The sequence below is a fragment of the Piliocolobus tephrosceles genome, chromosome 18 (assembly GCF_002776525.5).
Source record: "Piliocolobus tephrosceles isolate RC106 chromosome 18, ASM277652v3, whole genome shotgun sequence".
Lineage (NCBI taxonomy): Eukaryota > Metazoa > Chordata > Mammalia > Primates > Cercopithecidae > Piliocolobus > Piliocolobus tephrosceles.
In genome coordinates, this window is record NC_045451.1 from 58,856,312 (window position 1) to 58,874,134 (window position 17,823).

The 17,823-nt window shown below is 47.6% G+C and overlaps 1 protein-coding gene across 1 annotated transcript in view; it reads right to left on the reverse strand.

The window, feature by feature from the left end:
* CABLES1 (Cdk5 and Abl enzyme substrate 1) overlaps positions 1 to 17,823 on the reverse strand; it is a 126,963-nt gene that overhangs the window by 51,309 nt on the left and 57,831 nt on the right. Inside the window, exon 3 of the mRNA XM_023207795.2 lies at positions 12,655 to 12,747. Within this exon, the coding sequence (XP_023063563.1) occupies positions 12,655 to 12,683 (29 nt within the window). The 5' untranslated portion in view covers positions 12,684 to 12,747. The remainder of the gene's footprint in view (positions 1 to 12,654; positions 12,748 to 17,823) is intronic.

Sequence of the window (17,823 nt, forward strand, 5' to 3'; positions counted from 1 at the left end):
GAGCAAGACTGCAAAAGATTAGGAAAAAATTGTAAACATCCAGATTTTGCACTCAGATTCTTGGGCCACTTTCGTGAAGTCCCATGTGGACATCCCAGCAATGGCTGGGGACAACGAGGACATAAGGAAGTCGATGCCACAGACAGACTCTGATCTGTGGACCCCACACAAAGGAAAGGCACAGCATGAAAAGCTGCAGAATGGACCATCACTCACCGGCTTAAATACCAGTACAACATCTAAGCTGTGCAGGAGACTTCCGGGGTATTTCCTGCGGCATTTACTAACCTTTTCCCCTAACCCAGCGATTACTGTGAATAATTCAGCAGAGCTGAGGGTGGCATGGGGGAGAAGCGTTAGTCCAACTGTGAGGCCGGCTGGAGAAAGGCCTCCTGAGCCCTGTGGGAAAATCAGGGTTTGGGAGTCCCCAGCTTAAGGTAGGGATGGCAGCCATGGCATGGAGGAGGAGCACTCACAGGAGTGGAGTGGGATGAGGAGCGAGGAGGGTCTGGGACGGGGCGGGAGGAAGGTGAGCAGGGAGGAAGGCAGGCGGTGTCACATGGGCAGAAAAGCTCTCCAAGTCAGAGCACCACACACTGGGTGGCTTACACAACAGAAATGTATTGTCTCACAGTTGTGGGGGCCAGAAGTCCAAGATCAAGGGGTCAGCAGGCCCATGCTCCATTTGAAGGCACTGGGGAGGGTCTGCGCCAGGCCTGTCTCCCGGCTACTAGTGGCTCCATGGCTTGTGGCAGCATCGCTCCCATCTTCACATAGCATTCTCCCCGTGTGCCTCCGTGCTCCAGTTTTCCCTTCCTTCAACAGACTGGGGCTTTTGCTCTGTCACCCAGACCAGAGGGCAGTGCCATGATCTTAGCTCACTGCTGCCTTGAATTCCTTTGCTCAAGTGATCCTCCTGCCTCGGTCTCCCCAATTGCTGGGACTACAGATGTGAGCCACGACACCTGGCTTCAATGTCCTCTTTCTATAAGGATATTGGTCGTATTGGATTAGGGCCCACCCTACTCCAGTATAACCTCATCTTAGCGAATTATATCTGCCACAACTCTGTTTCCAAATAAACTCACATTCTGAGGTACAAGGAGTTAGGACCTCAACACAGGAATTCTGGGGGCTAAGGTAAAGGGAGAACAAGAGGAGTTTGATGTCACAGAAGTGAGAATGTCTGGCCAGGCGTGGTGGCTCAAGCCTGTGATCCCAGCACTTTGGGAGACCGAGGTGGGCAGATCACCTGAGGTCAGGAGTTTAAGACCAGCCTGGCCAACACGGTGAAACGCCATCTCTACTAAATATACAAAAATTAGCTGGGCGTGGTAGCAGACACCTATAATCCCAGCTACTTGGGAAGCTCAGGCAGGAGAATCATTTGAACCCAGGAGATGGAGGTTGCAGTGAGCCAAGATCACACCACTGCACTCCAGACTGGGTGACAGAGGGAGACGCCGTCTCAAAAAAAAAAAAAAAAAAAGAAGTCAGGAAGTCCTTTTGGAATCCCCTCCCCTCCTGCTCAGCCAGAACAGCCCTGGTAGCTGCATCCTGAAGTGTGGTCCAGCCCTGAGTCATCTGCTAGCTATAATTACTGTTTTCTTCTCAACGTGTTGCAGACCAATGGTGGAGACCAAGGACTGACGTCTCCTCTGGGCTCCCAGGCTAAGGAGGAGATTAAAACAGAACTGCCGATAGGGTTTGGCTGTGTCCCCACCCAAACCTCATCTCGAATTGTAGCTCCCATAATTTCCACATGTTGTAGGAGGGACCCAGTGGTAGATAACTGAATCATGGGGGCGGTTTCCAGAATACTATTCTCATGGCAGTGAATAAGTCTCATGAGATGTGATGGTTTTATAAGGGGAAACCCCTTTTGCTTGGCTCTCATTCTGTCTTGCCTGCTGCCATGTAAGATGTGCCTTTTGCCTTCCACCATGATTGTGAGGCCTCCCCAGCCCTATGGAACTGTGAATCCATTAAGCCTCTTTTACTTTTTTTACTCAGTCTCAGGTATGTCTTCATCAGCAGCGTGAGAACAGACAAATACAACCGCCAAGGGAAGGTTCTGTCCAATCTGAAACAATTTCCAACTCTTGTACCTTTCCTCTGTGATTGCTTTTACTTCTTCAAATCAAACTGGTGAAAAAGCAGCAACAAGTACCTGCAGGCTATGAGCTTTTCAGTCGCAAACATGTACATAAGCGCGAGGCACGGAGCACAGCTGCTATTGACTCTATTGACTGAAAATCATTTATCTCAAAGCCTCGTGCAGCACTACAGAAGCAGCCAGCCTCACCTCCATGCTGTTTAAAGAGGCATGAATAATAAAACCAGGTGTGTGTGGTGCTGACCCGGTACACCGCCGGGAACTGGGCACCAGCATTCTCAGTGCCAAGTGACTGCCCTGCATGCCAGCTCCTCTCTCTGCTCCCTCCACTTAGTGCCAGGCAAATAAAGCCACAGAAATGCAATGGCCAGTCAGACTTGTGAGCAGCTCTGGGGGCCATCTCACTGAAGGAAGAGCCTAGAGGCTGGGCGCGGTGGCTCAAGCCTGTAATCCCAGCACTTTGGGAGGCCGAGACGGGCGGATCACGAGGTCAGGAGATCGAGACCATCCTGGCGAAAAGGGTGAAACCCCGTCTCTACTAAAAACTACAAAAAACTAGCCAGGCGAGGCGGCGGCGCCTGTGGTCCCAGCTACTCGGGAGGCTGAGGCGGGAGAATGGCGTGAACCCGGGAGGCGGAGCTTGCAGTGGGCTGAGATCCGGCCACTGCACTCCAGCCCGGGCGACAGAGCGAGACTCGGTCTCAAAAAAAAAAAAAAAAAGAACAGAAAAAGGAAGAGCCTAGAACTGGAGCCCCAGTGAGGTCTGGGGAGTCCTGGAGGCTTCCTTAGGCTGTCCACTCCGTCCCCTAGACTGGGGTTTTGTTAAGAACTGATCATCAACACCGATGATGACGAGGATAAAGATGTTCCTGTCGTCTCCTGCCACTGAGGGGTTGGCAGGTGCTAGCCTTTTCACAAAAAACAAAATCACCAAGAAGAAAAAAAGCCAGCCCAGGAAACGGTCCGTGTTGCAAGGTGCCTCAGAGAAGATGCCTGACTTCTATCAAATTGGATGGGTTCATTTCAGGGAGAAAAAGCAATGACATTTTTCTTTTTTCAAAAAGGCCAGTCTGGGGCTGGTAACGAGCCGTTTTATTTTTTGAAACATGCCACTTCCTCCAAGTCGTTTTTCAAACTAAATTAGGCTGACAGCGTGGAACTGATGAGATCACAAACAAGGTCTTAATTTAGTTATGACCCATCCCCTCTTTCCCTCCAAAACGTTTTGGTGCAACAAAGGAAAGGCTCCAGCTTGACTTCAGTCACTGTACTTTTACCATCTTCCTTTAAAATGCAGATAAAGGGTGCTGAAGTCTTTTACGTGTTTTTGTTTTGTTTTAACGTTATCCTACTGAGTTCATACTTTAAAGAGAAAACACTCTGGCTCAGTTCTTTAGCCACTCCCATCTCAAATCCTTTTACATCTCTTTGAAAATTCCTCCCAAGGGAGGAGATAGCTCAGTCAACTCACTGCTGAGGACATTTCTCTACCTGTTCACAATGAGATGATTCTCGAAGCAGACCCAGGAGGAGGCACTTCCAGGGTCCACGAAGCCATCTCCTGCATGCCATGCCAACATTCAACACCCGGATGACTTCAAAAGCACACCCAGTAAAGCCCACGCAGGCACGTGACAGAGGGAGGAGACACCCACGTGAAACGAGGGCTCTGTCGCTCTTCAAGACAGAGGTTTATGAGTCTCAAGAACTGTGAGCACCAAGAGGAAAGGTCCTTTCTTAACAGGACCATGAGGGTCACTAGACATAAATGTCACAAAAGTCACTGAGTGTCTCCAGTCTTTTTTTTTTTGAGATGGAGTCTTGCTCTGTCTCCCAGGCTGGAGGACAGTGGCACAATCTTGGCTCACTGCAAGCTCCGTGCCCCTGGTTCACATCATTCTCCTGCATCAGCCTCCCAAGTAACTGGGACTACAGGCGCCCACCACCACGCTGGGCTAATTTTTTTTATTTTTAGTAGAGACTGGGTTTCACTGTGTTAGCCAGGATGGTCTCGATATCACCTCGTGATCCACCCACCTTGGCCTACCAAAGTGCTGGGATTACAGGCGTGAGCCACCGCGCTCAGCCGAGTGTCTCCAGTCTTTTTTTTTTTTTTTTTTTGAGATGGAGTCTCGCTCTGTCGCCCAGGCTGGGGTGCAGTGGCTGGATCTCAGCTCACTGCAAGCTCCGCCTCCCGGATTTACACCATTCTCCTGCCTCAGCCTCCCGAGTAGCTGGGACTACAGGCGCCCGCCACCTCACCTGGCTAGTTTTTTTGTTTTTTTCTTTTTTTTTTGTAGTTTTTAGTAGAGACGGGGTTTCACCGTGTTAGCCAGGATGGTCTCGATCTCCTGACCTCGTGATCCACCCGTCTCAGCCTCCCAAAGTGCTAGGATTACGGGCTTGAGACACCGCGCCCGGCCGAGTGTCTCCAGTCTTTATGCTCAGAATCCCAGCTGTCCTTCGGATGAGTCAGTCCTTCCTAGCCAGCAATGAGCGAGGCTGTGTAAATGTCTGTCATCTTCAAAGGTGTATCTAATGGCCGGGAACTAAGATTTGTCTTCACTTCTGTTTAGCCTCCACTCTGCGGCACAGAGTAGGGTTCTCAGTGAAGATGCAGGTTAGAGCCCATGGCGACTGGCTCTCCTCTTATAATAAGCAGCAGCTTCCACTTGCCAACCGCCCTCCTCAGCAGGAGGTTCAAAGGCCCGTTCCAGATGCTGTGGCATTGGGCCGCCAGCCACCGCTCTTCTTTGACAAAAGGCTTGCCCAGACATTTGTGACCAGCTTTTCAAAAAGATCTTGAGTTGCTTTTGAACTTCATATCAAAATTAACTCTTTTAGAGAACAATACCCACCCACTCTCTTTCTACAGGAAAGATAAGGTTATCAAAATGACCCGCAATGCCCATCCCTGACTTCTGGTTACCCAGGGCGATTGTGTCCCAAGGCGAGTCACATCACTCGCACCTCTCTGCTCGGCACGCTGCGTGGTTCCCACCTTGCTCACAACCAGATGGACCTCCACGGTCACCACCGACTTCTCAGAGCTCATCTCGCCTTCCTTCCCCTCGCTCACCTCCACCATGTGGGTTTTCCTACAGTTCCTCAAACACACCCCGTCCCTTCCACCTCAGTGTCTACATGACCGCTGTTCCATCAGGGCGAATGTGCTTCCCCACTGGGATAGCCCCAGGGCTGGCTCCCTCACCTCCCTCACACCTCCGCTCCCAGGTCTCCCCATCGCCCGAGAGTGTCCTTCCCCACCTCTGGCTGCCTCAGTCTCTCTCCATGGCACATCATCTCATCTTTCACCTGTGCACGTTTATCATTTCCTTCCCTATTGGGATGTAACCTGTTTTATTCATGGACACATCCCCATAATCACAGACTAGGTGCCAGCAAACATGTGTGGGGTGGGCTGAGGACGTACGTTCCTGCAGTGCATGTAGTCAAGGAACTGCCTTATTATTGGGCACCTTGTATCGGGGGAGTCATTAAGCAATAATTCCTCTTGCCCTAAACCCCGGTAACCTCTTATCTACTTTCTGTCTATAGGGACTATTCTGGTTATTTCATCTAAATGGAATCACATGACATGTGACCTTTTGTGATTGGCTCATTTCACTCAGCTTACTTTCAAGGTTCATCACAATTCCTTCCACAAAGTCCACTGCCGGGGACCATCCTAATACACATCTAGCTTCCTATGACATGACATGCATGCTGACGGCAGCATCACCGATGGGATCTGCCCTGGTTGGGTGCAAAGGCCACACCAGCCTTTCATGATACTAGCCTTCCATCCAGACAAGCTAAATTAGCTCCCTCTGTATTGGCATTGCATTGTGAGCTTGGGGTGGAACACACTGTCCTAAATGCCAAGATATTTTTCATGTGTACTAAAAAATCTATATTCTGTGCTATAATCAATAGTCCACCTGAATTACATTTATCCTTGCTCAGTTTAATCTCGGTGGACTAGCTCTAGCATTTCCAGTGAATGAAGTATCTGGATCTTGGTTCTCACCTGTAATGCTCCTTCCTGCTTCTGCTCTCCCTGCTTTTAGCTTTCCACATGGCTGAGGAGGCTTCTGGGCCTTTACTCCAATCACTGTCTGCACTGCAGGAGATAACGCTGGCAGGAATGGGAATACCACCTGCTGTTCTACTCAAACTTGCCCTCAGACTGATGATGATCAGCTGACAAATTTCAGCCACCTGCAGAAACTCCAGCTTCACAGTCACCCGGCCCTTCTCACCACTCTATCTATAGGGACGTGCGATAGTGAGGACATCTAGATAGTGAGGACATCTAGAAATGTAACGTCCAGGCACTTCCTCACTTTACTAACCTAGTTATTCCATCAATGAGGAATCGAAGCTGATAGGACATGACCTTTTTTTAGTGAACTCATGTTGACTGCTAGTAACCTCCACACAAACCATCTGTTCTCAAACTCTGCTAAGCATCAGCTCTAGGCTTGCCAGTCTATGATTATTAAAATCTACCCTCTCCCGGCCGCACGGGTGGCTCACGCCTGTAATCCCAGCACTTTGGGAGGCTGAGGCGGGCGGATCACGAGGTCAGGAAATCGAGACCTTCCTGGCTAACATGGTGAAACCCCGTCTCTACTAAAAAAATACAAAAAAATTAGCTAGGCCTGGTGGCAGGCGCCTTTAGTCCCAGCTACTCAGGAAGCTGAGGCAGGAGAATGGCGTGAACCCGGGAGGCGGAGTTTGCAGTGAGCCGAGATTGCACAGCTGCACTTCAGCCTGGGTGACAGAGTGAGACTCCATCTCAAAAAAAAAAAAAAGAAAAAAGAAAAAGAATCTACCCTCTCCCATTACCCTCGCACTGTTTTCCACTGTAAGGCAACTTTTGCCTGGTATCAGACTTAGAACTTCGTTAATTCTCCATGGCACTTTAAAGATCACTTGTATTTCTAAATTCTTTCTATTCTCCAGGATCTAGCCCTAATGACTAAAATTCACTTAAAAGGCCTCTCTGTTTATTCAACAAACACTTGCTGCGTGCCTACTGTGTGCCTGGCACGTGGCTTTGTTTAGAGTCTACACTTCCAGTTCTACTTGGTAAGGAAGTTAAAAGCAGGCAGCAGCTGACATCTGCTGACCCTGTGCCATCATCCCAGGAAATTCGCCATCCTTTCCCTTCCGCTTCCGAGCATGGTCTTAATAGTAACAGCCTATGGCTATTACTCGTGTTTCATTTTATTGTGGGAAAAATATACATACATAAAACATAAAATGCCATTTAATCAATGTGCAATTCAGTGTCATTAAGTGCATGCACAATGTTGGGCAACCATCATCACTGTGTATTTCCAAAACTTTTCCATCACCCCTAACAGAAACTCTGCACTCATTAAGCACTAATTCCCTCTTGCCCTAACCCCTGGTAACCTCTTACCTACCTTCTGTCTCTATGGACTATTCTGGATATTTCAATTCAATGGAGTCATATGACATTCGACCTTTTGTGACTGGCTCATTCAACTCAGCTTATTTTCAGGATTCATCCACATTGTAGCATGTATTAGTACATATTCCTTTTCATGGCCGAATACTATTCCATTGTATGGATATACCATATGGTCTATCCACATATCTGCTGAGACTCTGGGGTTGTTTCCACCTTTTAGCTATTGTGAATAACACTGCATTGGTGTATAACATATCTGTTTGAATACCTATTTCAATTCTTCTGGGTATACAACTAGCAATTAATTGCTAGGTAATTAATTACAATGAGCAATTAATTAATTGTATGGTAATTTTATGTTTAACTTTTTGAAGAACCACCAAACTTTCCCACAGTGTCTGTACCATTTTATATTCCGTCAGCAATGCATGACAGTTCCAATTTTATTTTCTTCTTAACAATCTTGAGCTCACCTAGACTTTAACCTCCCTCACCCCATTCTTGTTAGTTTGCTTAAGCCATTTTAAAAATTAATCCTTGGCCTTAAGCTAATGATTTTTTAAAAATCAGAATGCAAGAGGGAATTTTCTCAAAGACCACCATGACACACTATCTTACTGCATATGGATTTTTCTCTCACATTCTCGTCAATGGAGAGAATGAACTTTGCAATCTGATGCCTGGATGTGAATTCTACTTCCTCCTCTCCAGCTGTGAGCTCCAGTTTCCTCCTCTGTAAACTCGGATCATCAGTGTTTTAGTTTTCTACAGTTGCAGAACAAACTGCCACAAAGTTAGTGACTTAAAACAACACAAACGTATTATGTTACAATTCTGGAGGTCAGAACTTGGAAATGGGACTCATGGAGCTAAAATCGAGGTGTTAGCAGAGCTGGTTCCCATGGGAGGCTGTAGGGAGAATTGGCTTTCTTGCCTCTTCCAGATTCTTAGTGGCTGCCTACATTTCTTGGTTTATGGCTTCATCCTCCATCTTCAAAGCCAGCAAAGCCAGAGGAGTCTTTCTCCTATTGCATCACTCTGACACTGACGATCCTGCCTCTTTCTTCCACTTTTAAGGGCTCTGTAATTATACAGAGGCCACATGAATAATCCAGGATAAACCTCCATTTACAGGTCAGTTCATTTGTGCCTTAGTTTCCCTTTGCCATGTAACCTAACACAGCCACAGGTCCCGGGGATGGGACGTGGACATCTCTGAGGGCCGTTACTCTTGCCTGCCACAAGACAGTAGTGCCCTATTCAGATTGTTTCAAGGGTTATTTGTATTTCTAAACTCTTTCCATTCCTCGAGACATAGTCCTGAAGACAAACTCACTTAAAAGGCATCTCATTTATTTGACGAACACCTACTGAGTTTTGAGTTAATGAAACAAAGCATGTTTGTATTTTGGGTTTTTGTTTTTGCATGTGCTTTTGTTTTTGAGACAGGGTCTTGCTCTGTTGCCCAGGCTGGAGTGTAGTGGTCTGATCTTGGCTCCATCCCCCAGACTCAAGTGATCCTCCCACCTCAGCCTCCCTAATAGCTGGGACCACAGTCGTGCACCACCATGCCTGGGCTGCCCAGGCTGGTCTCCAACTTCTGAGCTCAAGCGATCTGCTTGACTCAGCCTCCCAAAGTGATGGGATTACAGGTGGGAGCCACCACACCTGGCCTGAGACAATGCATGTTAAACACTTACAGCCTGGCTGGCATCCAGCAAGCACTCAATCAAGGCATTTATTATCATCTTATCCTCATAACTTTATCTTCTGGAAACATGCTCCAAGTCAGAAGAAATTACTTCTTAGTCTAAACTTTCTGCGACTGTGTCCCTAAAATTCAGGGTTCCTTTCCAGCTATGAAATCCAGCATGACCTCCCTCCGGGTCCTGAGGACTGGCCTGCCTTCTATGTTAAGGCAGAATTGGAGCTGAGCACAGCATCCCTCATGGCTTCCCCTACCCGCAAGGAGACGAAACACCCAGCAGGGCCAGCCAAGAGTTCCTGCCACGCTCTGGTTCTAGCAGTGGCACTGACGTTCCCTCCACTCCATCTGGCTGGTCTGTGATCTGTCGGCCACTGTCCTTAGCCTCCACCTGGCCCAGTGATATGCGGCATGACCTAAAGCACTCTCAGCCTGGCTTCTCCGCACTGTCTCCGCGCACCAAGCCCTCTAGAAGGTCCCAACGCCAGCCTCACGGAATTCAGATGCCAGACAGATGAAGGTTTTACAGAAGGCAAACTCCACCCTGCATTGCAACCACATGCTTCTGCGGAAGGCGTTCACTTCCACTTTGCATGCTGGCTGGGATTTGTGGTCCAGCGTCACAGGGTGAAGCCATTCCTCATGGGTGAACATAGAGCCGTCTCAGGCCCCAAGGTTTATTTCTAAGCAGCTACTCTGATATTGATCATGAGGTATACCTCAGTATTTTGTTTTTCCAATGCCACAAGTATTGTCTTTTATTATGTCTGGTTCTCAGTTTTAAAAGCCTGTTTTCTCCTTTCTGTCTCAAAATATGCTTGAAACTCTTGGTTAGGTCAGACACGAGTATCACAATAGAGGCTCCCTGCTCATTTCCTGAGCTACATTCTGGTCCCTGCTGAGACGAGAAGTCCAAATCCTCCTCAATACTGGGGCCCCTATCACACGGTCAGCAGGTCTGGGGACATGGGAACCTCCATGCCAGCGTTTTCAGGGCCAGAAAGCGAATGAGCTGTGGATTTGACCTGCAGATGGAGAGGCTGGGCTGCGCTGATCAGGGGTCCCAAGGAGACTCAGGAACTGGGCACAGCCCGATGCACAGATGTGACTTAGACTGCACAGGCTGGGAGGGAGCCTGCAAGGGCCTTGGGGACTGTGCAGGTGCCACACACTCACCTCCCATTTCTGAGGAGTGGGGATCAGAGACCCCTAAGCCAGCACACGGGTCCCTCCCTCTGAGATCACGACCAGAACCTCTCCCTACCTGTCATTTCAGGGACTGGGCTCACCCAATGCCCTGGCTGCCTCCAGCAGGAGATTCTGCTCCTGCTGCCCAGCTGCCGTGGGGCAGAGCTGCTGCGTTCCTCTCTCGAAAGGCTGGGTCATGTCCTCTCATTCATCAGCTCTTGACTACAATTTCCTTCTGTCACCTCAGAAATCGTATTTTCTTCCTGGCTTCCTCCCAGGCTCTCGCTTTCATCTGTCTAAGGACAATCCCTCCTTGCTAATAAACCTCAAGTGGGAGGGCCGGCCCCTCCTGCCAGCCCTTTCATCTGCCCTTTGCACAAGAAAACCAGCTCTCACCTGGGCATACGACTTGGCCATCGCCTCAGCCTACAGCCTGCGGTTCCCACACAGGCCCTGGAGCTCTCTTTCCTGCCCCAAATTCCAATTCTCAGATGTTCAGATAAGCTAAGAATCCTCTTGGCTCCCCCTGAAAACTCCCCAGCAAAACTGCCAGCAATTGCGGGCTTTGCTGTTTATGTTCTCCTAGGTCAAGAGTGTGCTGGGGAAGGTGGTTCCGTAATGTTCTTTGGAAATATCATTAATCCAAGTCTTTTATTAACTGTATCCTCTCACTACCTAACCATGCTGGGGTAATTATCTGACTTTGTGCCCTGCTAGCTAGCATCAGAGGTGGGAACACTATTCGCTTGACCCATTCCTTTAGCTTTGTCATTGATTTCATTGAGAAATTAAAGGCTTTCTACATTTATGTTATGGTTAAAGAGACCATGAACAAAACATAAATGTAAATCAATGATAGATAATTACACTAAAATGGCATGAGTAAGCTCTGTATTCTTTAAGTAAAAGCCTCACAAGAAAACAACAGCAGTGATTAAATAAAGTACGATAATTCTTAAGTGTCAGCGAAAATAAGGGCGACAGAGAGAGAAATTCAGAGTATTCGATTTAACAAATAACTTGGTCAATTTAAACTAAAAAGCATTGTACTTAAAATATGAACATATACTGATGATGTAAAAATCACTTGGAAATCTCAATTTTGCTCTTCTGAAACCACTGCAATTGTTATAAAATCATGTTCCCTGTCCTTATAAGGCTTTAAAACTAGGCATAAACTTCAAGATAACAAGCCTGTAAAAACTGTAATTGTTGTGTGTTATTACACAGGCTGTACAGGGTATTTTATACCACCGACTTACAGTCATGCTGGGCCTTAATGAGTCTAACTAAAAGACTTTTTAGCAATTTTCATTTTGTATGGATTAGAGAGTATTAGTGAGGCCCATATGGTCTTCTATATATTAAGAGATCAAACGAGAATCTTCTGCAGCAGGAACTCAGCTCTGGATGGCGTCTCTAACTCACCCATTCAAGTCAGTGGGGAGCAACCGCCCCCAAGGGTTACAGAGTATCAGGGACCCCAGAGGTCTTGGACTCTGTCCCCATGCACCATTGGAGCTGAGCTGAAAGGACGTAGCCATTCAGTCATGAGCATGCTGGCAACAATGATTCTATCTGTTGTCTGGAAGGTTTTAATATCACAGTCATATAAATTTCAATCAGTTTTATGTAATGGTGCTTCCCAAACAAGCAACTGAAGAGCCGGAGAAACACATACTCCAGATGTTGGCTGACCCAGAAATCGGGATCAGCACTGAGGAAGAATCTGCCAGCAAAGTCATGACTCTACTCTCCTAAAGAGAGTCAAAGCCAAGACCCAAACTAAGTTCAGGTGCAGATCTGGGAGGGCATTTATTGAACAGCGCACACAGTGGTGGTGAAAAACGAAAACAAAACCAACAAAGCAGAAAAAAAACAAATAAAAACTCCCCAAAACTCAACTGTTTTTCTGTTCAAAGGTTTCTATAAAAATCCTTTGTGTGCTCTCAAAAACTCAGTTTGTTTCTGGTCTAAACATCTCACTCTGCCTTAGCAGTATTCGTTATTCTCTACAGATTCCTTTAGGTGATTCTGGCATGAGTGGAGTGGAAATTGTCGGGGAAGGTTCCATGAGATCCTATTCATCTTAAAAGCGTAAGGGCTTGGGTTTGCTGAGTTTTGGACACCAAAACTGTCTCCTCTTCCCGTCCCTGTCCCCACCCACTGGTGCTGGCAGCCGTTTCTGTGTGAATGTAGTACCTGCCATTCCTGGTATCGTGTTGTCGCATGTTCTTGATAAAATGAATCTTCTTAAAATTCTTTGGTCTGGGTGAACCTGAGAGAGTTCGACATCTGAAAAATAAAGTGAATTCGAAAACACAGTCAGTTGCCTGCTGGACAGCTGAGACATCTCCACATAAAGACAGGAAGGAAGGACCAGACACATGGCTTGAGTCACCCCAAAGGAGGGAAGAATCTGCGGGGATAATGAAGTCAACACGGCTGGAAGCTTAAAAAAGGCCCAAGGGTAGACGACTTCTTGATAATACTGACATTATTTTATATGGGTCTCTAGAAAGTCAACTTATCAAGAATATTGTCCCCTGCATTAAAAAAAAACAAAAAACAAAAAACAAAAAACAAGAAACCCATGCATATTCCAAAGACATTATTCTTCATTGTCATCTTAAAAAGAATCCTCCCCTATCAACAAAGGGAAAGGGAACCAAAAACTGTACATTTAAAGGGGGTAGGGAAACACCGGAAAATTCAGTTCAAAAACAAGCCTGAATCATTTTTCTTCTGTAACAAGATTTTGGCCTGAATTACCTGGACAGCTGCCTTAAGTTTCAACTTGACCCGCTATGCCTGGGAGGTCACAGTTTCACACTGAATGAGAAATCAGAGACCCAGCTAGTTGCTGTTTTTGTTTTGTTTTGTTTTTAAGATAAATTTTAAATAAACATTTGTTGAACTAAAATGGCTTGGATTCAAGTTTTTTTAAATTTTTGTTTTGCTGGAGTATACAACATTTGCCTGTACTACAGGACTGGCAAAACAAACCACAGGCCAAGGAGACCTTACTTCTGTGTAGTGTTTTCACCTGGCAAATTTTAAGTTACAAAACCACAATCACGATGACAGAAAAGCAAAATGCTCAACAAACAAGAGTCTCAAGTTTATTCTAGATAAAAGTGGCTGTGACTTTTTGATTTTGGGTTTTGCTACCAAAAAACCTTTCTGACCTGGGCCACAGGAGCCAGCTCCTGCCATGGCACATGGTGCCTGTGACCTGACTCTTGACTCTAAAGAAAGATTCGGGGCTGGCTGTGGTGGCTCACGCCTATAATCGCAGCACTCTGGGAGGCCGAGGAGGGCAGATCAACTGAGGTCTGGAGTTCCAGACCAGCCTGGCCAACATGGTGAAACCCCGTCTCTAGTAAAAATACAAAAATCAGCCTGGTGTAGTGGCAGGTGCCTGTAATCCCAGCTACTTGGGAGGCTGAGGCAGGAGAATCGCTTGAACCCGGGAGACCGAGGTTGCAGTGAGCCAAGATCATGCCACTGCACTCCAACCTGGGCAACAGAGTAGGACTCTGTCTGGAAAAAAAAAAGAAAGATTCTTTTAAAGGCTTGCAGAGCCCCGTTTGAGGACATTTAGTAGATGCTTCCTGTGGCTTTCAGGAGGGGTTAGAGTGGGGATGGGATTGACACGTTCCCCCCAAATCCAGGCCTCCAGACCCGGATTTTAATTTTTTTTTTTTTTTTTTTTAAATAAAGACAAGGCCTTGCTCTGTCGCACCCTGCAGTGGTGCGTTCACTGCAGCCTCAAAATCCTCCCACTTCAGCCTCCCAAAGTGTTGGGATTATAGGTGTGAGCCACTGTGCCTGGTCCACTAAACCCAGAATTAATTGGCTCAAGGTTCAAGGAGATAGGGCCTCGCTCTGCCTTTGCTCTCTGGGAACAGATCCAGAACCCCAAATGGCCTCATTTCTTCCTCCAGAATGACTGCTTGAATCTGCAGGCCACTCAAAGTTCCCACCTGTCACACACACACAAAGAAGGTTCTTGAAACATCAAGTCACTGGAAAGAGGAGAATCCCTGAAAGCATAAAGTGGTTTCTGGATAGGGCCAAGTGTTCAGAAGCATCCTTACACCCCCTCCGCGGCTTCCTTTCCCAGGAGTAGAGCTTCCTGGGCCAGCCAATCTGAGGGCAGCAGGCCAAGAGCTAGACAGTGCGCGGGTTCAGGCAGCTCACAGATCCTGCCACCTCAGCAAACTCTGGCTCCTTCCTCCCACCTCCCAGCTGCAGGAAGCTGGGATTGACGCCAGCACAGAGGAAGGACGGCCTGAGCTGCTCCCTGCAGAAAGAAGGGCCCCAGATTCCTCAGCCTTCTTCTGGAAGTGGAAATCCACAAAAGGGCCACAGGTGGCTGTCTGCACCAGCAAAGGAAGGAAGTGAGGCGGTGATCACTTTAACAGCTGTGGCCACCAGCATCCATCCACCCAGACGGTTTGGAAAACCAGGGCAGGTGCTGATGGCGAAACAAATAGAGGTTTTTCCTGACAACTAGCAGAAATGGCTTAACTCCTTATTTTTGGACACCAGGTAACCACCAGGCAGATGTAAAACTCCTCAGTCCAAGTCCTCTCATGATGCATGCTCAGTTCTTGGAGTTCCGGGTAGATACAGGAAATCCACTAACAAACCATGATGTGCTAGAGAAAAGTAGGACTTTTAACAGGGTAACTTAACAAAGATCTTTTATTTCCCTATCAGCACCCAATTCTAACTGCACACACACCATACTAATCTAGCCCTTCATTAAGCAAGCTGTTTGTTGTCTTGCTTTTCTTCTTCTTTTAAGCCTTCAACCAAATCACCAGGGAATCTAAGAAATGCTTTAAGATAATTGTGGTGTGGGCAACAATTGCCAAGGAACTGGAATACTGGGCGCTCAGGTTGTGGCAGGTTAAGCAAAGAACGAATTAATTTCAAAGCTGCCTGCAACAATGTGTAAACATCCATTTAAAAACATACATTTTAAGTGATGCAAAATTAAATTAGCATAGAATTAAATTAAAAACTAATTTAAAGAAAGATGAGCTCTTGTTAGCACTGATTACAGGATATATTTAATTATGCAAAAGGTCTAATAGATGCCTTGGAGCCATTTGTTCTTCTGCTAAGCTTAAAAGCAAGTTGGGCTAACAGCCTTCCACCCCCACAGTTCCTAAAATACTTGAGCATCATTACTGGTGTCACCATTTCACAGACCGGGGAAGGCTTCAGCGATCAGCCAATTGGTCTTCCCATTTTATAGATGGGAAAACTGAGGCCCCAGAGACACTAAATCAATTTCCAATGCTACATACCCAGTTAGAGTCAGGCTAAGAACTCAGGTTTCCAGGCTCCCAAACTAATGTCTCTTCTTCTACACCATGCTAATATAACTCCTAGGAATAAGTGAATTTCTAAGTAAAAATGAGAACAGTTATGCTTTTTAAGTTCTCTTTTTAAGTTTTCTTTTTTAAGAAACTCCAGGCTAGAGTGCAATGTCGAACATAGCTCACTTAAGTCTTGAACTCCTGGGCTCAAGCAATCCTCTTGCCTCAGCCTCCTGAGTAGCTGGAGCTACAGGTGCATATCCATGTGCCTGGTTATTTTTTCTTTTTTTTTTTTTGTAGAGATGGGGTCTCACTACATTGCCCAGGATGATCTCAAACTCCTAACCTCAAGCAACCCCTCTGCCTCAACCTCTCAAAGTGCTGGGGTTACAGGTGTGAGCCACCATGCGCCCAGCCAGTATAAGAATTTTATTTATTTATGTATTTATGTGTTGACTGATTGACTGTAGACATGGGGGGGGGGTCTCACTACATTGCCCAGGCTCGTCTTGAACTCCTGAACTAAGCGATCTTCTTGCCTCCACCTCCCCAAGTGCTGGGATTACAGGTGGGAGCCACCGCACCTGGCTGAGAACTTTTTTAAACTAAAAAAAAATGTCCCTTAGTGGAATAAACACTTGATTTCCAAAAATCTTTTGATTTCTGACATTCTTAAAATTTTATAACAACAAGATTTGAGGTTCAGTGCAGTATTCTCTGAGAGCTGGTGGAAGTCACAGTTGAGGCCGACAAGCATTTTTACTGCACTCATTTGTGCTACCACAAGGCTGAGGGCCAGTCTGGGTGGATTCCGTGAAGAGGGGTGACAGGGCACCAACCAGGAACACAGAACCCAGGTCCTCCTCCGGCCTCTCCTCGACACCTTGAGACTCAAGGACACTGCATCCCGAGGCTGGAGAGCCCTGCCCGGGAATTCCTGAAGAGGGAAGAGCCCTTTGAGCCCGTACCCTGAGTCGCCTGGCTTCCTTCGACTCGCAGTGACCATGCTGTTCCAAGGACCATGGCTTTTAGCAACCTCTCAAAACTCCAGGGGCTTCTCAACGTTATTCATGGATTTTCCCATTTGTGGCAGGAGTGAGGGAGAACCTCGGTCAGATTGTGAGGTCACTCACTCTAACACCAAAGCCACTCAGTGCGCCTGCGAACACCTCTCCTCCATGCTCGCTGCGTATGTGGACCGAGGCCAGCTCCCTCGTGGGACTTTCAGTGTAGCTGTCCGTATGACTCCTGCAGGGAAATGGCTTTCTTCCACTTCATGGCTCCTCACACAGTAACACTCGTGCCCAGGCCACGTCTGCCACACAGCCACATACCGCACATCGTAAGAGGCTCCTGGAAGTTACGCACGCTTTGAAAAAGACTCCACAAGTGAAGATCGGACTGTTCAGCCCTTTCTGTTTGGGATGATGTCAGTGACAAAATTCACAGTCGCTGGACACTTCCCCTGTGACCCCAAGCTGTCTGTGCTCACTCTGCCCTCTGCTCTTCATGCAGGCGGAGCCCGTGGACATGAGCTCTACTCTGGGAGTGAAGCTTCAGGTGGGGAAGGAGCCAGATCCAGGGGGAGGCTGTCCCCAACAGCAGCACCCTGCCAGGCTCAGAAGGAGGAGCCAGGCGCTCCCAAGTCCTGGCCTGGCCAAGGCATGGAGGGTGCAGATGCGGGCTCAAGGAGGAGTTGATGCAAGTCCACAGGAGCTCACGTCCTCCCGATGCCCTCCCTGTGGTCCCCGGGAAGCCCCTGCGCCCCATCTTTCTGGCTCACTCCCACATGCTGCCCCACCCAGCTCAGGGCTGCAGGGAGGATGGAAGGGGGTGCAGGACCTGAGTGCACTCTCCTCCATGAGGGCCTGACTGGGTTAGAGAGGAACCTGCCAGTCACGGGCACAGCACAGCACAGCACAGCTCAGCGACGGCTGTCACCCAAAAAGATGCCTTGCAAGCACTTTTCTAATCCCAAGGGAGAAAGAACACTTTCAGACCCCAGAGAGCACTCACAACTATCCTAATTGGGCGTCCT